At 41.6% G+C, this 21,947-nt stretch overlaps 1 protein-coding gene across 1 annotated transcript in view; it reads right to left on the reverse strand.

Annotated features, from left to right (window-relative positions):
- Positions 1-21,947, reverse strand: part of LOC139657792 (delphilin-like) — a 43,409-nt gene that overhangs the window by 14,121 nt on the left and 7,341 nt on the right. Inside the window, exons 4-10 of the mRNA XM_071535732.1 lie at positions 14,305-14,577; positions 10,429-10,514; positions 8,152-8,221; positions 5,133-5,285; positions 4,361-4,516; positions 2,761-2,906; positions 2,001-2,132 (exon numbers count right to left, since the gene is read on the reverse strand). Of these exons, the coding sequence (XP_071391833.1) occupies positions 2,001-2,132; positions 2,761-2,906; positions 4,361-4,516; positions 5,133-5,285; positions 8,152-8,221; positions 10,429-10,514; positions 14,305-14,577 (1,016 nt within the window). The remainder of the gene's footprint in view (positions 1-2,000; positions 2,133-2,760; positions 2,907-4,360; positions 4,517-5,132; positions 5,286-8,151; positions 8,222-10,428; positions 10,515-14,304; positions 14,578-21,947) is intronic.

Consider the following 21,947-nt stretch of genomic DNA (forward strand, 5'->3'; position numbering starts at 1 on the left):
GGACATACAGTAAGCATCCCCCAAGTCCATCCACCTCAAGCCAAGAGAGGAGAGGATGAAGAAGAAGAAGAAGAAGTAGACAAATAAGAAGAGAACAGCATGGAGGAACAACAGGCAAAGCTTGGCTCCTGGTGCAGGAGTTAGCGATGGAAATGGAAAACAGGGGAAAACGTGAATGAAACCTGGAACAGCCTCAGTTGGAAATAAATCCCACTGAAGTTTGTGCTTTTGAACTGAGAGTTTTGAGACCTTTTCAAAAGCAAAGCCAACTGAGATATGGACTTAGACTTCATGGAGGAACGATTGATGAGATTTTTTGTCTTATTTAGCCTTTATTTATCCAGGGAAGGCTTTGCTGAACACAAACCTTTTTCAGCAACAGCCTGTTTGACATTCTTACAGTTATGCTCATCCCCACCTGGGAGCTGCCCAGTACTCCCACACTCTTATACTGTTTGCTACTAAGCAGGTCAACTGGAGCAATTGCTGGTTAGATGCCTTGCTCAAGGGAACCTCAGTGGCAGCTGTTGAGGGAAAGGTGAGTATTGCTCATTCACTATCCCTGCCCAGATTTTTCTGTCCAGGGATTCAAAACCAAAGAAACGGTCCAGTATTAGTATCTCAATTCAGGAGATTCCAGTAAAAGTTGCTTTCATAACAAAGCTGCAACTAAATCCTCTGTTGGTTAGATGCTGACTCCATGCCATGGTGAAGAATTACCCTCCATGTTTTATTTGCTCATCATGAAACACAAACACTCCCTAACCACAGAGCGTGTTTGCTTTGAAGTTGTGTTTTTCCGGTGGGAGAACTGGCCGTAAAAGCAGAGGTCTGCAGAATGAGATAAACGAATGAACCTCCTCTGGCGTCAGGGTTCACAGAGTTAGTGCTGCTGTGTTCATTCATTTCAGTCAAGCTCCTGCTTTTTCTGGAACATTTCCTCTGATCTTAACTGAACAGTTTCATTTCTTGTTTGATCTCTTCCCTCCTGTGTCGGTGTGATCTGGGTCGATCTCATTTCACCTTTGTTAAAGGTAGGGCTGCAAGTAACGATTATTTTCATTATTGATTAATCTATCAATGATTCTTTTGATTAAACATTAGTCTATAAAATGTCAAAAATAATGGCAAATGCCCATCACAAGTTACCAGACCCCAAAGTGATTCTTATAATTGCTTACTTAGTCTGACCAGCAGCCAAAAAAAATGAATGATTCTGTGAATCTGTAACCAGAAAATGTTTGCTATTTTTACTTGATAAATGACTAGGAGCAGAAGTTTTGCACACCTGTAGATCGACAGGTGCGTAGGAGAAGACCATGGGCCGACTGAAGTTGAACAAAGGACTCCCTGGGAACAACGTTTCGATAAAATAACCTGATGAAGGTCTGTGTACCGAAACGTTGTTCCCATTACATTTTTTCTAATTGCAAGTGAAGTAGACAGTGTGCGGGAGTCCTTTGTTCAACTTGATAAATGACTAAAACGATTAATTCTTGTTCATCAAAATTATAATCGATTAATTTTCTGTTCATCAATTAATTGATTAATCAACTAATCATTTCAGCACTAGTTAAAGGTGCATTAAGTAATCTGTGATTTCTATCGACCTCTATTGGTAACCAGCAGGAATCACAACAACATCGACAAGTCTCTGGCACTGCCCCCCCCCCACTCCCACCCCTCCCAACCCCTTGAGCTATGGTGGCCTGTAATTGGCACACTCAATAAAGTGACATTTTCACAATAGAGACAAGTAAGTTAGTTAATTAGAGTAGAGGATCCAACTGAAGTCTTAAAATTCCAGGGGGGTCGGGGTTTTTGATCCAAAAGTACAGGCCAGAAAGTGAGTTTTGAAAGCCATAAATCAAATAAAAATAATTGTCGAGTCACTAGTATTGATCAACAACCGTATCAAACCCTGTGAGAGGAAACACTCTTTGTTGTTGTTGTTGTTGTTTTTGTTGTTGTTGTTGTGGTGGTGGTGATCTGCAGCCTACCCATTCCCAGGTGCGTCCCGATGATGCAGTCGTCGGAGCTCCTCTCCCGGACGATGCCGCGGTACGAAGTCCCCGTCACCCGCATCGAGCTGCTCCTCCGGTGGTGCTCCGGCCCCAGCTCGGGCTCCGCCGCTCCAATACACACACACACACACACACACACACACACATACTTAGTATCACCTTTTGCTTTGACTCTGCTGCAGAGATTCGCATGATAATTTACATAACACATGCTTTACATAATAATTACATACCGCTGCTCCCTTGTGTCTCTGGGAATTAACAGTACAGTACATCTCACACCAGGTGGTTTAATACAAAAGCTAACTGAAAACAGTTTCCAATCCAAACTGCCATTATATCTGAAGACAAAAGTAATCACATTTAAGAGTTGCTGTTTTTTTAAGATAATTTTTTAGGCATTTTTAAGCTTTATCGGAGCTGGATTCGAACCCAGTCTGTCATGTACATGGTTTAAATCTTAGCCAACTGGGTGGCCAGGATCTCTCACATTCAGAAGTTTTGAACGCAGATGTGTATAAAAAAAATGGAAAGAAAATCTGGGGCTCAAATGTGATGCAAATGAGGATTTTAAGAGCAAGATTTCGCTCTGAGCAGAAACGCCACGCTGTTTAAAATCAACCAAGAAACTAACTGATCGTCTGCTCATGCTGATAAGTATTAGTGAGGGTTATTTTTTCTTTCTTCCAAATGCAGTTAACCCCCCCGAAGGCCTGCGGTTCTGGCTCACCAGCGCTCTTGAACCCCAGGAAGCGTGAGATCTTGCTTTGGCAGTGCTCCTGTTCGTCGTAGGTCAGCAGCTGGTAGATGAACTCCCAGATCAGCTGTTTGGCCGGAGTGTCCAACACCGGAAACACATCGACGATCAGGGTGTCCACGTTCCTGCAAACACACACACACACACACACACACACACGCCCATACACACATAAACGTCACAAACATGTCACCGCCCCCCTGTTCTCAATGCTTCGTATCATAACTGATTGCAATTCGGTGCAAGGATTTAAATGCCAGATTTAAATTCTCTGCATCTGTAATGAGAAGTTCAGTCGAGAACGAGCGAACAGGATGAAAACAGATTAGGAAAACAGGTAGGAGGACACCAGAGGAACGTCGGATACGGAAGGATTTGTTGACTTGCCTTCAGGTGTTTGCATGTACGTACAGTAGAATTAAGTTTTTAAGCCTGCCGCGTGTCACGCAAGACGTTTGGATCGTATGTTTGGATCAGAATCAAAGACGCGTAAGTAATCCGATTCCTGGTTCCTTCCTCAGCTGCAGCGCTAATCACCATCCATCTCTTCCCTTCATCCCTTCGCCCTTGGAGGAATATCTTCAGAGGTCCACACACTTCCTGCATTCCTCCAACTGCATCACTCTATTTCTCATCGATTCCCTGTTTCTTCTCGTTTCTTTTCCTCTCACCGTCTATCCCTCCACATCCCTCCACTTGGAAGAACATCCTCAGCAACCTTATTCCAGTGTCCCTGTCTCCATCTACATTCCTCTATCCTCTCTCTCTATTTCTTCTCTTCTCTTCTCTGTCCCTCCTTCTACCCCCTGACCTGTGTTGGAAAAGCATAACCCAGAGGCCTGACAGACAACACTCTTATGCTGTGTGCCATTCAAAATCGGAAGTCAGATATTCCCAGCTGGTAGGTCGTAATTACAACAATGCATGCCTTCCAGTGGTCCAGAAATTGGGGAAAACATGGATGCTTGAGAGATTTTCTTTGCCTAATGTAAAACACTGTTCCCCATGCAACAGCAAACGTTATGATATTTGGCAATGTAAGCTAGCTAGTAAGCGCAGACTGTTAGGGATAGGACGAGAAACGTAACATATGATAGATAAATTCCTCATACTCTATTCTATATGGATTGCAAACTATTGGTTTATGAACTGGATCAAATATACAGTGTTGGGCACTAATGGATGCAGATGCAGATTTTGTCCTGTATGTTTATGTTTGGATGATGTTTATGTTTTTGTTTATGTTTATATTTATGTTTGGATGATATCTATGTATTGTGCTGTTAGATGATGGTGGGTTAACATGCCGGAATGAATGTTTGGATTGTTGTTAGTTAATGTGTCTGAATAATTCCATGAGGGATGGGTCATGTAAATGACCAGACACGAAAATAAAATATTCATTCATTCATGTTAGAAGAAGTACAAGTTTCAAATTTATACGTTAACCACACAGGCGTCAAACAATGCTGAAAATGTAACTTTAGGTTACACTAGGCTAAGATTTTTGTGTAAAAATACACAAAAATCAGCCTAAACCACAAAAGAGTATTCAATCTGTGTCCCTCCATCCACTGACCTGTGCTGGAAGAAGGTCTCCAGGGCCTTGCAGACGGTGTACCTCTCCTGGATGGTCAGCAGGTGCTCCAGCTGCTGGCTGAAGGTGCGTCCGTGGACCTTGATGCTCGGCGGGAGGATCTCCGCCACCCACTGCAGAGAGCTGAGGGCCGGAGACCTGGACCGGGGGAGCATGCACTTTATTTTAGCATAATTTATTCCATTCATACATTTATATTTTAAAAAAACCCGAGAACATCAGGATTTTTTTTTTTTTACTGCAGATTGGCCTCAGGCTAGCTGCCATTTTAGGTAGACAGCTCATTGAGATGAGTGACAAGTGTTGGGGCGGGAACTTAGGCCAACTGAGGGGGAAGGGGGCGGGACTAACAATACACTTCCTCTCTCAAAAAGGCAAAAACTATTGTATAGCTTATTTAGTAGCTTATTACGATGTATTTTAAAGTTTAATCTAATCTAAATCTAATGTGAAATGCAATTTGTAGTTTTTGTATCATTCTCCCAAGATTTTATGTCATTTGGTTACTGAGCTCAGTTCTGTTTATGTTTATCCTCTTGATTTATTCTTTCTTTTGGTCTTTTGGGGTTTCTTTGTCTCACCTGCTCACCTTTGTATTTCTTCTCTCCTTTATTCAGTTTTTAGCATTTACATAAGCAAACAAACCTTAACCTATGACAGAACGAAACAGAACAACAGCCAACCCGAGGGACACCTGACGTGAACTGCTCAAAATGTCAAATCCAAATGTCAGGTTTGTCGTCAGCGTATTGACCTGGAGCGCGGTGCGGCGGCGGGGGCCAAGGCGGGCGAGTCCTCCGGGTCGGTGTGGTCCGAGGAGTAGTCAGACGGTCCGTCCTCCACCACCAGGGTCGGATTCGCTCCGCTGCCCTGAAGCATGGACACCACCTTCTCATGGGAACAGTTCCTGGAGAGAGAGAGAGAGAGAGAGAGAGGAAATGAGAGAATAAGGGGGAGAATCTTGAAAGAGAGTGTGTTTGACTGATGCAGGGCAAATCTGGGCTGTAATGGTTTCCAAAAGCGATTTTAATTCACTGTTCACCAATAGAAACACTCATAGCCGATCGATTAGAGTAGAGGATGAAGCATTTCTGAGGAGGATCTCTGTAACACTTAGACAGCAATAAAATCAAGAGAGAGAGAACAAGAGAGGGAGATATGTCTGAGTGTGTTTGTGTATAGTATGGTATATGATGTATATGATGTAGTATATGAAGTATATGTAATGTATATAATGTATAGTATGTAGTATATGATGTATAGTGTGTATATGATGCAGTATATGATGTCTAGTATGTAATATATGATGTATAGTGTGTATATGACGCAGTATATGTCTAGTATGTATATGATGTAGTATATGATGTATATGTAGTATGTAGATGATGTAGTATATGATGCATATATATGTAGTATGGATATATGATGTAGTACAGTATATAATGAGGTAGTATGGTTAGTATGCTTGAGATAAAGGGCTATATAAGTAAACATGACTAGACTATAGGGACAGAAATAGATGATGGAAAAAAGGAGATGATGGACTTTATAAAGCAGACAGAGCGAAGACAGATTTAAAGGGGCGTAAAATAATCTATAACCTTTATTAACCTCTTCTTTCCTTCTACTCAGGTCTCTGGCGCAGCCCACCACCCCCTCCACCCCCCTCATCCCCTTCAATTTTGTTGGCCTGTAATTGAAGAAAACAATAGAGTCCCGTTTTCACCACAGAGATGAGTAAGCTGGCTATTCAGAGTAGAGAGCCAACAGGAACAAGGGGGGGTTGTGGATGACTGCAGGACCTCGGCACCTGGCTATGTAATCGCTGAGTCACTGATATTGATCAACATTATCTATTATGGTCATTTCGCGCCGTGGAGTGGTAAGAATCAAACTTATTGCCCCCAAACACTCTTCTTCTCTGAGGTGAGCAATCTCTAATGCGAAAAAAGAAATAGAATCTCGTCATCACCGAACTCCAAGAGACTCTGAATCTGCTCCTGCATTGTGTTACATAGATCAGTGGTTCTCAACGTGGGGTCCGGGGACCACCAGGGGTCCTTGAGGGGGTTCCAGGGGGTCCCCAAGCAAATTGATGAATTGTTAAACTTCACCATTATTTTATTTACAAGACGTTAACGCAATTAGAGAATGTAGAAAAATAACTGTTTTGATCGTAGTTTTACTGTTATCTCTCTACAATACAGATAGTCATGGAATTCTGGACAAAATCATATCTGACAATAAATATATTCTCAGATTTGGGTTCAAGAGACAAAATCTCATCAAATGGGGGTATGTGGCTTTAATGTGGACTAAATCAGGGGTCCTTGATATGAAAAAGGTTGAGAATCACTGATATAGATCATGGATAAAGCCTCCTGATGGGGATAATGTTGGATAAATCTTACTAACATGGAAGAAAATCACTCCTACTGTAAAACTACATTTTGGGTACAATATATTAGAACCACCTGTTCTTTCAACTGACCAAATAAATCCAAGTCAAACCTATGATCCTCTATGATTCAGATGTAGATGAGAGGAAGGAGACTAAGAGGTTAAAGGAAGATGTTTTAGGGTTTAGAGACGTGGATTGTGCTTCAGCAAGCATCCTGCAGTATTTGGAAAGTGTTTTTGTAAACTGTGTGTACATCTATGTTGTATACTCCCACATCATCTCGTACTTATTTTTCTTTCTCCAGTGAACAACTCCCACTGCTCTCCTCAACACCGCCCACTGCTGCAGCAGCGCCGTCTTATTGGGGCGGGCGGGCGGGCAACAAAAATTATACAAACAAAATCAGCGGATCGCACAGCCACGGGAACAACTGTGTGATTCTTATTTCACATGGCTATCAGCGAGGCAGGGCGGGTAATATAGTGTATCTGCTGGCAATATTGGATATACTGTATTGACTTGAGCTCTCACAAGTGCGATGCAATTTTCATCCGGGGCTGAATTCTTATCTGCACTCCTACACTCGTTCTGTGAAAGTGAGTCTGGAAGCAGCGGAGAGAAGGTCACGAAGTTGCAAAGGGCACGAAAGAACAAGAACTCCCACAACAAAGCTTAGCCTTCACGAAAACCTGTATGTTCACGTGCACACAGACACACACACAGCTGACACCCCCTCCATTCTCACCCCACACACACATACTGTACATACATAGGCATGTCTACTTTACATTTCCCTCCAATCGTTTTGCAATGCATGCCGTATGTAATTCGATTTTTTTAACATTTACTTGTTTTCTGTCATTTTTAAAACACAAACTTCACAGTGGCAAACCTAGCTTGAAATCAACTGTCCCGGCTGACAAAGACGCCCTAAAATTTAGTATAATAAAAAAGACAAGGATGTGACAATCAAGTTTTAGAGGCGACATGATTTTGAGGGATTATTCTCCTGGAGGAGACTTCCGTTTCTTCCAGTGGGTGTCAGGTGATTGACAGCACAGCGGAGCGGGAACATAACGCAGCGCTGATATGAAAACACTCAACTCGGGCACAATGAAATGATGATAAAACTTTTGACAACACCGAAAGAAAGGCTTCGTGTTTGCTGTTGATGGATTCTCTCGCTCTGTGGAAGCTGTTTTTCATACCGGACGAGAATGAATGGCAGCTAATGGCTTCTAAACGAGCGCTGATATCTGCATCTATGCTGACTGTGTGCAGACACAAGGGAGGAAGAATATAAAGGAGAGAGGCGACCTAGATGCTTGGCACAAACTTAAAAAGACATCAGTATTATCCTGTAAATGCAGACCTCATGTCCAGTCCGTTGAGGAAGAGGATACGATCACCCGGTTTCAGCCCACAGTCCTCAGCAGGACTATCTGAGAGGGAGACAGAGAAACAGAAATTCATCAGAGATTGAAAAAAAAATATATATTCTGGTACGACTTCACAAGATGCATGGAACAGGCGGGTGAGACGCCGGGAAAGAGGAAAACTCCAGCAACACACATATTTCCTAATGGAGATGATGAATAATGTACTGCTGTCAGTGTGCGTGTGACATCCAACAAATGAGATGATCTCCCCGCAGACACACAAGGCCAAATCTCCTTACGTAAGGAAACAAATGCCGAGCGCCTGGGGGGGTGGTGGGGTGGGGGGGGGGGGGGGGGGATTGTTTTGACAGCGCTGCGGTGAAACACATCAACCGCCGCTACCTCATCTGTCACCCGCTCGGCACTGAATATCCCCCTAAACCGAAAGTCATGTCATGTCTTTTACCTGACGTTTGGGATATTGTATAACAAGCTATTCATGTGATAATGTAGTATGTGCTTGTCTCGGCACATTCACGGGCCACGAGACAGACTTTGTAGGATCTCTGTTCGAATCACGATGAGAGACATGATATCCGCCCCCGCTATCTCCATATCAGCCTCCATAAGGCCCACTGAGTCAGTCCGCTCCAGCAGAGATGGTGGTGGGCGGGAGCAACGGCGTCATCGTCGAGTACACACACACACACACACACAGAAACACACGCACACACACACAGAAACACACACACACCACACACGCCTCCCCCCTCTCGGCACCGACACACAGAGGAATCTGCCAAAGTCCCTCGACAGAAACTTCACAGCTTCTCTGTCTCTCTGGCTGAAGAGTTTCATCCCAAAAAGATTTAACAAGTTACATGAAGTTCATTACTGGAAATTAACAAAAAAGAAAAAGTGGTTAAAATGTCTGCCGAAGTGTTGATAAATAATTAGAGAATGGCTCAAGATAGCTGTACTTCCTTCACTTGTACTCAACAGTTGACAGCAATCATTTAATCAGAGTAGGTGTGACATTTTTCAAATCTCTCACTTTAGGATGAAATTTTTAATAATTTCTCACTGGTTTATAACAAAACGTCAGCTAGTCTGTCTGTGTGGATTCACATCAGTCATCCAGGTATTAAAATGTCCAAAAAAAAATAGATAAAAACAGAGAGGCTTCATCAGTTATCAGAACTGATGAATCCTCCCGGATGAGTGGTGAAACGCCTTCAACTCTTCAGTTTAAGTCCAGTGGATTTTGTTTTTATATATTATTTTTTGGACATCAGCTAGTCTAAGGTTTCCATGTTTCCCTTAAAATTCATTCAGCAGTGGAGACGCCCCAGTTGCTGGAAGATTGACCATACTGCTAGAAAAATAACACAGTAAAATGTCACAATAAATGTCAAAATTGCATATTTTGATGTAAGTCCACAAATGAAAGCCATTTTTAAAGCACAACAGGTGCTAAAAAGCCAGTTTGGGAAAAGGACGGTATGGCTGGTCAATATGGACAACATTAATACCATGGTAATCCAATGATAGTAAGAAATTCTTTTTATATCAATATATAATGATATCTGCTAACATATGAAAAAATCATAAGTTAATCAAATGGATGTTCTTCACATTGAACTGCATGGTAGTATAAAGTACGATAAAACTGTAATTTTCATACAGTATTCCCGAATTTGTTGTGGATCTCATTTTGTGAGAGATTTGAATTAGTTAGTTAGTGCTTTTTATCATGAATTTAGACAACAGACTGGTGCATCAAGATAACTCAATATCATATCATATCATTTCATCATGATATCATTCTACTGGACGACGATAAACAATAATACTGAGTTATTGCCTCGCCCTCGAACATGATCGTTAAAAATACCACTGCTCCTCACTATACAAAGATATTCAAAGCACCAGATAAAAGTCTGTGTAAAATGAATAACTGCATAACACTTTGACTGATCCTTATAAATCAGCCAACATCTTTCAAACACCGCCCTCTTTTATTGGACAGCACAAAGTATTTTCCTCTCCACATCTGATTGGTGAGTCACACACATCATCCACTTCCTGGTCCAGTCATAGCACACGCACACACACAAACACACACACACACACACACCTCCGGATCACCTACAAAAAACCTCAGTGACTGGCACTAACAACAGATTCACCCACATGAAGCACCTCCACCCCCCTCCATCAAACCAGCAGCACACACACACAGAGAGAGAGTTTGAATAGAGAGACGGTACCTGACATGACAGAGTCGATGCAGACGGGGGCGTGGCCTCTCAGCGTGAAGCCGAAGCTCTTCTTCCCCCTGTAGACACGAACGACCCTGAGGAGGGGGGAGAGAGAGAGGTGAGGCGGACCGGGAAAACTCATTTGTAGTCAGCAGATTTACAGACGGAGCCATGGGAGTCGTTCTTGGAAGTCTTGAAGTCACAGTGAAATGAGAAATTACTTTTTTCACTTTATTGGCTAATTCTCCATATCATACTGCACAATAAATGCCAAAAAAATCAATTAAATTTTATATTTTCTTGTATTTTTATATTAAATCCCATTACTTCTTCCTGGAAAAAGTTTTATTTTTAGTGGTTACTTCATGGCGCACCAGTAGGCATGCATGCAATTTACAACCAATAAGAATAACAGTATCACAGACTTTTTAACACTTTAACAGTTCTTTCCCACATTATAACCCGCCCCAACATCCCGTTTCAAAAGGAAATATGTAGAATTATGAAAGCAAGACACCATCGAAATGCCGATTCCTCGTGACTTTAAGTATTTTTAGTGAATTTGTTTTGTCTGGGAGCTGAGATGGTGTGTAAACAGGAGAGATTTGACGGTAAATTCGGTAAAAAAAGTATTTCAATTCCACTTTATGATTACTGCTGTCTCTTTCCAGTAAAGACTCTCACTCTCTCTGTGTTGTTGCTGTCATTAAAGCTGCACCAGACAACTTCACAGCGTTGGAGTCTCCAGATGGCAGCGAGAGCCAACTGTTTGAAACATTTGAACGTGCAGAAGATGACGTCAGTAAAGTGCAGACAGCACACTCATGTTTACCAACCAGCCGGTCTGTGATGCTTTATACCAGTCATTCTCAAACTTTTTCATATCAAGGACGCCTGCTTTAATCCACATTAGAGCCAAGGACCCCCATTTGATGAGATTTTGTCTCTCAAACCCAAATCTGAGAATATATTTATTGACAGATATGACTTTGTCCAGAATCCCGACTATCTATATTGTAGGTAGAGAGATAACAGTGAAACTATGATCAAAACAGTCATTCTTCTACATTCTCTAATTGTCTAAATTTCTTGTAAATGAAATAATGGTGAAGTTTAACAATTTGTCAGTTTGCTGGGGACCCCTGGAACCCCTTCAAGGATCCCCGGTGGTCCCCACACCCCATGTTGAGAACCCCTGCTTTATACCAAAGGAAAGATAGAGGGAAAAGATCTAATGTTGGTGAGTCCAGCTTTCTCTGCTGCTGTTTAGGAGACAATTTTGGATTTTGCTCTTAAGTTTTGGGTCATCACACTTAAATTTGGGCAAACAGGGTGAATCTACAGTGTCTCAATGAGTGGGGATGGGATGCCGTTCTGTATTGCAGCCCCACTTTGTGATTTAGGCCGATAAAAATCTTGCCTAGTGTATCTTTAATCCCACACCTCTCCACATTAACACTCATGAACTTGTGTTTTATTCCTTGTGTTTTATTCCACCAGTTTTAGGCCGAAATAAGAAAACAAAAAAGCTCAGGCACCATTGACATTTAGTGACAGTGACACCTCGTTCTCATTGGAGGAAGACACAGTGAAACCTTCCCACTACATCAAAGATGAGACGGAGGACCCGTGCCATCTATCCGCGGCGCGTTGCCACGGAAACGACTCAAGGCAACACCGCCGCGATATGTAAACACGAGTGCACAGAAGAAAAAGAAAAAGACAAAGGGACGAGAAAGCAGATAAATCTCTTCTCTGATAGCTATACAGTTACCGGCTGTTATGTAAGAGGAGCTAAATGCAGATGGGTGGGGGTGGGTGGTGGGTGGTGGGTGCTGGTGGGGGTGTGGGTTGGGCGTAGCGCTGTAGAGCCACAAAGAGCAGCGCAGCCTCAGCCTTGGTGTTTAGCGAGCGCACTTGAGAAGGCGAGCGTCGAGGGAGAGAGTGGCTGCGACTGTCAGGCTGTCAGGATGAAAAAGCAGCTCTCCCTCCTCAAGGCTGCTGCCGCCTTCCATCCCCGTATCAGCCTGAACATGAATCACAGCTCCGTACTTCTCCTGTATTTCGCAAGTCATCGAGCCCAGAACTATTATTTAACAACCCGAGAGGAAGTCGAGTCTTAATTAAGTCCGCTGAGACATCAACAACTGGCACATTGTGTAGCAACTCCACTCCTCGCTCAAATACTCGCCTAAAAAGACGATTGCTGATCCATACTGATTAACTTTCTGTATCTGATAGACGATTTTGCGAATTTGCCAGCCCATCAGGCCCCGGGACAATGCTAACTAATAACAAACTGCTCAGTATCGCACACACAGACTCAAAAATAATTGGATGGCTCACTTCCATCCTATTTGCCTTTATCACTGCAGCTGTCAAATAAACACCACTTTCCACTATAACACCACTTTAAACAGTAGGAAGGGTTTCATTCCAAAATGCTACACATCCATTTTTGAAAGTGATTTGACTTGATGATCATTGCTTAAAAAATTCAAAAATACAACTAACTGTATCACTTGCAATGTAACTATTTTGTAAACAAAGGTCTTTAATCAACTGATAACTATTGTTATGTCTTTTATTTCATTGTTATGTCTTTTTTATGTACTTATTTTTCTCTCTGTTTTGTAAAGCACATACTGCGTTTTGATAAGTACTATATAAATAAAGTTTATTATCATTATTATTATTATTACTTTCGTGTCACATTTATCAAATGGCTCTCTCATTTTGATGCATATTTGTCATGCATGTCAGAAGATCTATCTCTCGCTCTGTCGCTCTATAGATCTATTTTTTAGTTACTGTGGAAACACATCAATGTTACACAATACTCTTGAGGGGTTTGATCAGTTCAGGCAAGTTATCAGCATGCAGCGCGGTGCGGCTCCTTATTGTGATTGTGCCACTTACAGCCGCGAGGTAAATCTCTCCTTTAATACAATCAGCTGCCTCCTGTCGTTACATGACCTGCCAATATGATTATATGATTACACTTGACATATTCAGATGCATTCAGAAAGGATAACAGGGGTAAGCAGCTGGGGGATGGAGGGCGGACGGTGTGTAAAAGCCGGACTGGAGCAGAGGTGTGTGTGTGTGTGTGTGTGTGTGTGTGTGTGGGCTAGGTGCTAAAGACAATGGACTAGGCAGTGACAGTCCCATGTATGAAGACAGAGCTTTGGATTAGTTTGTTAGCTTGTAGTGGGAGTGTGGGAGTGTGTATCCCCCCCCCCCTTTAATCCTGCACCAAGTCCATTGTGGCATTATTAATTGGACAAGCATGTAATCACTGTGTTAGTGGGTGGAGAATAGAGTCGAGGCTCTACAACACTGCAGGATTAAATAGATGATGAATAGATGGTGATCTACACACAAACAGATGGCAGTTTCAGTGTCAGGGAGAAGCCAAAAACAGAATTATTTTTCAACATGGCAAATAAATCCCAACATTTTCTAACTTGTATGGGGCAGAAAATGTTTCTGATATACACACATTTGGGATTTTCTAAGCAGCCGGTTCTGTATTTGTGACTCTGAGCTTTATTAGTTAGAGTCAGAGGAAAACATGAGCGTGAGGATGGAGGAATCAGAAGAGGAAAAGAACAGGGAAATAGGAAAGAGAGAGGAAGACGAGGAGAAAGAGATGCGGGCTCTATCTGAAAACACACACTGTCTACTGGTTAGCATTTTCAATTCTCGCTCAGAGCATCTTGCCTGTAGAACATCAGAATAAAAACATGAATCCTTGACTGCAGATGCTGCTTTGAGTTGAATTCCTGTAGTAAACAATACTTTCAACATAACCAAAGAGACTCAAATGGGTGCAAAAGAAAGTTGGCGTCATATCATAACAAAAAAAAACAAACATGTACTGACCTCTGATTGGGTCCGGCGGCAGGATGTCCAGAGACGGACTTCCTGAATCCCCGGTCCCTCTCGCCCTCGCCCCTCCCCCCGGGCTCCCCTCCGTCCCGGGGCACGGAGCTGGCCCGCTTGGAGCCGTGGTGCCGCTCGGGGTGATCCTCGCTCCGACTGCGGCGGATCCGACCCTGCGGCTCGCTGATGCTCTTGCTGCGGCAGATCCGGTTGATCAGGTTCTGGGAGACGGCCTCGTCGAAGCGCTGCCGGTGCTTCTTGGGGATGAAGATCCTGGCGAACATGGCGGGAGAAGGAGAAGGAGAACGAGCATGTGAGGGAAAATAAAAGGGGGGAATGTTAGTTGTTTTTTTTTGGTCTGTCTGAAGACCAAAGAGTGAGAAACAGGATGGATCTACGTCACAGATCCCCCTCAATCCATCTTAAAATCATACAGTCCATAACCGAAAAGCTTGGGTCTGGCAGTCCGGTGGAAGTCCAAACCTCCAGATTGAGGCGAGATAAGAAGTGACAATCAACCCGATCAATACAATCCAAGTCTGAGCTAATTCAGTTCAACAGGCTTTCCTCCTGAAGACACACACACACAAAAAAAACGGCTTTTGACGGACAGGTAGAGAGGTGTTATCCCCGCAGAAGACAGCTGTCCTTAGAGAGGAGAAAGGAGGAGAAGTTGAATGGGAAGAAAGAAGGAAAGAATATTATTCCTCTGAGGAGAGACAGGGAGGAAAATCTTGGCGTCACTCGCTGCTCTGTAGTGTGGAGTCTCACTGCTGCAGCGTGAGGTACCAGAGCCAGAATACAGCAACAGCAAAGGTGTGGGAGTGAGCGAGCATGGGATTTCTCTCTCTCTCTCGCTCTCTCTCTCTCACACTATCTCACTCTTTCTCTCCTACACACACACATATTCCTGTCCCCACTTCACCTCCGTGTCACACTCCATGAGTGTAGAGAAGAGCTGTCGTCATCTTGTTCACCGAACACTTTACCCATTTTCCCATTTTGATAAAAAACTCAATACTACCATTTCAGTTTTTTCAGCTCTGGTGAATCTGAGATGCGTAACAGATGAAATCCTCCATCAGAAACATATGAAGTAAAAGACAAACAACATATGTAATCTAATCAAAGACAGCGCTCAGTCTGTATAATGTAATCAGTAAGTGAGATTGTCCCTTCTCAGTGAAATGGTAGAGAATACAGACTCCAGTATCTTTTCATCAGCTTCATCTCAAGACATTAAAAAGCTGTAATTGGATTTGTGTGTCAAAAAGACAGCAGTGATAACATGATCAACAACCAGTTTCTTCACACTAAGACTGTAAACTGGCTCTTCACATTGACTCTGTAAAGCTTATAATAAGTGCATCCTCTCTGTTTGACAACAAAATATATTCAAAAACATCTGACTATAACTTAAGATGAATAATATGAATAATATTTGGTATGAAAGGCTGAACAAAGTTTTGCCAGTGAGACAAATTAGCCCAGGTGGCTAAAGGTGGTGAATACTTTAAAAACAAGACATTTCTGTTATTGGAATTTTATACACACAGAAAAATAAAGATGCAAACTGGAACTGAAAATGGTTCTTCGGAGCGATGCTACAGAAGGTTCCACAAAGAACCTTTCAAGAATCATATATGGTTCTTTGGGATATTAAAAGGTTCTTAATTGTTAGTTATTGGATGGTGGGTGATGGCATAAATGTGGAAAATAACCAAACCCCTCCATAGTATATATTGTGCAATTGCAAATGAGGCTACACAAGAGCAGATAAACAAAAACACAATGCAGGTTTCTAAGCAAAGGAGAGCAGAAATGCTTCTTTAAAGAACCTTGGTCTGAAAGGTTCTTTATGGATCCAGAAATGGTTCTTCTATGGTCATCATCATGTGTATGGCTGTGTTTCAAACTTATGTATGTTTTAAAATCTATCAAATAAAATCAATCAATCAATCAGTCACTCCGAAGAACCATTTTTGCCACCTTTATATTTCTTTGTGTTTTTCCGTATGTACTTTCACATGTATTTCTCCAATTTCCATTCTCCCTTTCCGACCAAAAGTGCCAAACGAGTGTATTTAGACGTTATTTTGCAGCGCAGTGGTAAGTCAAACGGGGTGGCGCTTGTGTTCCTGTACATGCTGCTCCATCTGTTCAGAGGGAGTGCTGGCTGTTTGTGACTGTGAGAATAAAACATAATGGGTCGTCCTCCACGAGCGAGGACTCAGCTGACAACACAACAACAACATCTCATTCAACTGATCAGAGCTGCTGCCAAGAGAACAAGACACCCACACACCCGCACACACACATACAGTATACGCACACACACATACACCTACACACACGTTTGTATTACTATACTTGTGAGGGGGATTCATTCTCTAACCTCTAATGCGTTTTAGATTACCTGCTACAAAAGCTACAAAGCAGTCTGACGTACCGAGCTACACTGTCACCAGTGGAGCAGACACGTGTTTTTTTCCAGGTGGTCACTGACGGTTCATGACATCATCACATTGGGTGCAACAACTAATGATGTCATACTGTCAGAGCTTTGTTTTGATCCCATTTATATTTTAAATATAAAGTGCTGCTAAAAAACTGCTAAAAAAATGCAAAAATGCTGCTACATTTTATGTTTTTCCACTGAAAATGAATGAATTCCTGTTGCTTTGTAGCCTGTAATCTGAAAACACCGTAACACCAACCTGAACCCTCACTACTACACCCCTAAGCTGCATTTCTGGGGCCATTTTGTGGTGTGTTTTTCTTCTTTGCGGATAACTGGCAATATGCTGACAACATCATGTCACGACCAGATATTTCCAGCAGCTACAATGGAGTTTAATAGCAGAAAAAAACTGTCAGTTATCTAAAACATCAGCGGTAAATGTCAGGTTTTGGTGTCAGTCCCTCAGAATCAAAGAGCGAGGGCTTCTTTCTAGAGCCGCCATTTTGCACCGAGAGACGCTCAACAATCATACAGGGAGAAATCCATCGTAGAAGAGGAGAGAGACCAATTTCTCCACCCACAGGAGCAGGAGAGAGACCAGAATGCAATGCAGCCACAAGAGTTGTTGGGTTTCGAGTAAGGGGAGAAAGTCATTCTGGGAAGGATTAGGAAATCACTGACTGAAGTGGAAGTAGACGAGGCAGGTTGAGGGAAAGTGGGTCCAACATTTCATTACATAATCACTCCTGCAATGAACTGAACATCACAAATCGATAATATCTAGCAAGAGTATTTTTCCTTTAACCCTAACCCTAACATAAACCTAATCCTAATTCTAACCTTACCCCAAAACCCCAAGTCCTAACTCCTGCACTAACCTCATAAAGAAGTAAGGAGCAAGGAGGAGGAGATTTGTGAGGATAGAAACATACTTATGGGTCCTCATAAGAGTAGAAACACACACACACACACACACACACACAGCATGTAGCGTGTCTCACCATCACGTATTATCACAGCAAGACCCGAGGGACATGTGGAAAACACAGATTGTATTGTTTGATGAGAAACAAACAAAACCCCCAAAATCTCAGTTTTAACACATCAACCGAGTCAGAAGTCAGTTAACTGCTGGTTACACGCTCGTCGAATCACAACGGCTTTAAAATCAAATTGAGCGTGTCGCCTAAACTCAGATCTCCAAAAACAACACCTACACCGGCCTGTTCTGACTGGCCGATCAGATGAATCAGCCATAAACAGACAGCGTGGTTTTTTGCACCGTGGAGCATTCTGTGAAAAAACAGCACCGGTCAAGTAATTAGCAACAAAAAGGGGGTGAAAGGGAGAAGGGAGAGACAACAGCGACAACGTTGTACTTGTCCAACAGGAGCTAATTATGGCGCGTGAAAACAACTTTGACAGCTAAATAAAGCAATTAGGACACAGTTATTGTACAGAGACGGAGAGAGAGAGAGGGGGGAGAGGGAGAGAGAAAAGCAGATATGAGTCCTGTCCGCTGTGTTCGTCTCATTAGCTGGCATTGTTCAAGCATTTTCTTACAGAATATTCAGATAAATATAGAGCGTCTCCAGCCTCCTCCTCTCCTCCTAGTTTACAGATTACAGAAGCAAAAATTCACAGATTCTGTTAATAACACTGAGCTGGTCGTCTGTATGAAGAGTTGATTTTCAAAACACTGCATATATACTGGAAGTTCACCGTTCAGTGTCGCTAAGATATAGAGGATCCGGTCTGTAAAAAGTGTTAATATTTTGTGACTGGGCGTCCTGGTGGGTCAGTGGTCGAATGCGTGTTCCACCTCTCTCTCTCCACTTATAACTGTCTAATAAAGGCAAAAATTATTATTTTTTTGGGCATAAAATTAATGTTTTTTTTGGGCATAATCGAAACAAGAACTGAAGTCACATACTGTTCTCTAAAAAGTGATACTAGACATACTTTGGATCCTTCAATTGCTAGTAGAAAACTGAAGAAAAAATGAATTCTAAAAAGCAGTGACCAAAAATATCATGATTTGTCTTTTTTTTTTTTTTTGCAATGATAGTTGTTGTTGTTGTTTTTTTTAAATGTGGATAAATCCTGTTGAAACCAGTCTCTTCATGTAATGTAAATACTGCTGATAGGTTAGAGATTATTTAATCTGATGCTCTCTCCATAGATGATGGACTGCATTTGACACAAACTTGATTTAACTCTTGCTGTGTTTCTATAATAAAAGCAGATACAGTATATTGTACTTGCATTCAAGCATATAATCTACTACTATTACAGGTGCAGGTATTCAGACACAGGAGATGCCTAAAAGTTCACTTTCAAAATGTTTCATTCATTTTGGAAAAACACAAAAACATTATCTGAAGTTTATCATTCTATATTTCAAAAATATAGAGCATATAGACTGTAAAATTGTTGTCACAACAAGGACTTAAGTTACCTACCATCCTCTTAAAAAATATGATCATTTGTTTTAATTTTGTGCTAACAGTCATTATAACGGCGTAGGTGCCACTTTTTAAAATGGCAGAAATCTCATTTTGGAACAAAACTCTTCAGTTACAGATATAGGCCAAATATTCCCAGCCTGCTTCATCCTCTTCATCAGGTTTACAGACATTTCATGGAAGCTTGGGACAGACTTTCCTGAGCATATAGCCTACCGCCGGCTTCAATAGGCAGACTCCTTAGATAAAAATAAATGTACTTTAGTCATGTGGGTGTAGCAGCCCACACAGCCGCTCTCTGTTTTCTATCTGTAGCTTCTCTGGTATTTGTGATCTATTCATACCACAGCGCTAATGTGTACCTGCTGATATTGATATGTATCTGTGCACGTTATCTGTGCACGTGCATGTGTGTGTGCACGTGCGTGTGTGTGTGTGTGTGTGTGTTTGCCTGCCTGCACACCTGCTGCTGCTATCGGCGTCACGTTCCTTCCAAGACAGACTGACGCTCGTCCCTCACAAAACACAACGCAGCCATCTGTTGAAACAGCCGCCTCATCACAAAAAGTTTTTCGACGCCGCCTCTTTGAAACTAAATGAGTTCTGCTCTGATTTGACCTCGTTTATAAAGAATGGAGATCTATAATTATCTGGAAGTGGTGGTGGGGGGAGGGGAGGAGGAGGAGGCAGGCAGGGAGGAAGGGATGGATTTCTCAAAAGGGAGGAATGACATGCAGAAAACTATATAGAGAAGACCTCATTTCACTTCTAGTGTCCAGATGTGGCTGTAATTCAGGCTAATCTGTGAGTTTGATGCTGTGTGAGGTGTGGTGACAGTATGTGTGATCAAAAAATAAAGCAGTTTGGGCTGGGGAGAGTCCTCTTAATTATTTATTAGCTCGTTTTTTTGTTTTACGCTAACAGAGAGTTAAGCACAGCTGCCTGAGTGGTAGGCCACAGATTTAAGGATAAAGCCAGTGGAATTAAGGGATAATTATATGATTTCAAATCTGTTATTAGGGCCACTGGGTTGCTGGTTGGTGTCCAGGATTTGTCAAAAGCAGATGTTTACAAACTGTCTGTGGTGAAACAAGGTCAGACATTCATCATTCATCATCCACTGTGCAGAGATATAGATCTGTTAGTGTGATTCAGCATGTGACTGATCGCTGTGTGATCATGATCAGCTTGGTGATAAAGGGGATCCACATAAGAAATAAAGAATAAGAAACAACTGTCTGTGGAGTGTGTCAGGATTTCAAGCAAGTTGAGAAAAATGTAATTATGCTTTTGATATGTAAAAGTACAAAAATCCAGGTTCAGGCAAAAATGTATACTTTAATTGTAATGTATACATACATATACACACACACACATATATCTGTATATCCATGCCACTTTAATAACATGATGAAGTGGATTTGTCGACACCACTGTGTAGTTTAGTCCCTACACAAGATGTACTATGCTGCTGAGGCTTACTGATGATGCTGCTGCAAGGCTGAGCTCTCAATAACTGTACGTTAATGAATATGATTCAGAAGTTATGCTTGCCTGCTTTTTTTTTTTTTTGTTGCTGTTTTGTAATTTGTATGTCGAATTTAAGACAAAGCACCAGAGGTGAAAATGGTGATTTTGGCTGGATTGGTCAATTTTTGAGATATTACAATATTTTGTACCTCAAGTACCTGCTCCATTAAGCACAAAATTAACCAATAAAACTAAAATAACAACCATTTTTTTCAACTCAACTAGATATTGCCACAAAGTTTGACATGCTGCTTTTAACAAAAACAGCTATTTACTATACCTATTTGTTTACAGCTACTAAGTATTTAGTTATTCATCTGAATGAAGCAAGAAAATGCACTCTGACTTTATCCACTGAGAACAGTTTACGGTAAGCTGATATGCAAATTGATGCATTTTTTATGAAATAAAACCTAATTTGAATATGTTAATAATAAGTAGAAGTCATAATACAAAATCTTGTTTATGTCCATATTCAACATATAATATTTACTTCTGACAGTACTGGATTTTCCATGATGGTCCTTGTTGTTTTCAGCCTGAGTAAGGAGATGACAGGTGTCAAGCACAAGAGCGCGTTCAAGTCAAATCATTATTTGTACTCATATAGTATTGTATATTTCACCTAAATGCATCTTTTATAATTAATAAAGACATGCAAGAAGCCAACAGGTTACATAAACCAGACCCTAATTTTATCATTAAAGATCAATGGATTCTGGTAATTTATTCCACTCCACATTAGCAATACTGGCTTAAGTGCTGTATCTGTGGTGAGGTACACAGATACAGCACTTAAGCCAGTATTGCTAATGTGGAGTGGAATAAATTACCAGAATCCATTGATCTCTAATGATAAAATTAGGGGCTGCCTTTGTAAAATAATTTGCAAGGTACTTGAGGGCCTCTGTCATTTCTGATCTTGTGTAGTGCTGACAAGCTCCAGGAACTAATTTACTGTAAAAAAAAAAAAATGTTTTTTTCTAATTTTGAAGCTACTTAAGGGGAAATCTAAGGGGAAAATCAGGGTGCAAGGGGTTAAGTGAACAGTCCACCCTCAGAAACCATGTGTTCAAACTGCCCACATGACTCCTGCAGTCCAGATCAAATACGAGCTTTATCAACTTTTATCACTCTTATATTTTCTAATCCACCATTACTTATGACTGTCAGCAATAAATAGCAAA

Source organism: Centroberyx affinis, unplaced genomic scaffold (genome assembly GCF_046629955.1).
Source record: "Centroberyx affinis isolate AG114_WGS23_722 - 3 ecotype Tasmania unplaced genomic scaffold, CSIRO-AGI_Caff_v1 ptg002757l_1, whole genome shotgun sequence".
Classification (NCBI taxonomy): domain Eukaryota; kingdom Metazoa; phylum Chordata; class Actinopteri; order Beryciformes; family Berycidae; genus Centroberyx; species Centroberyx affinis.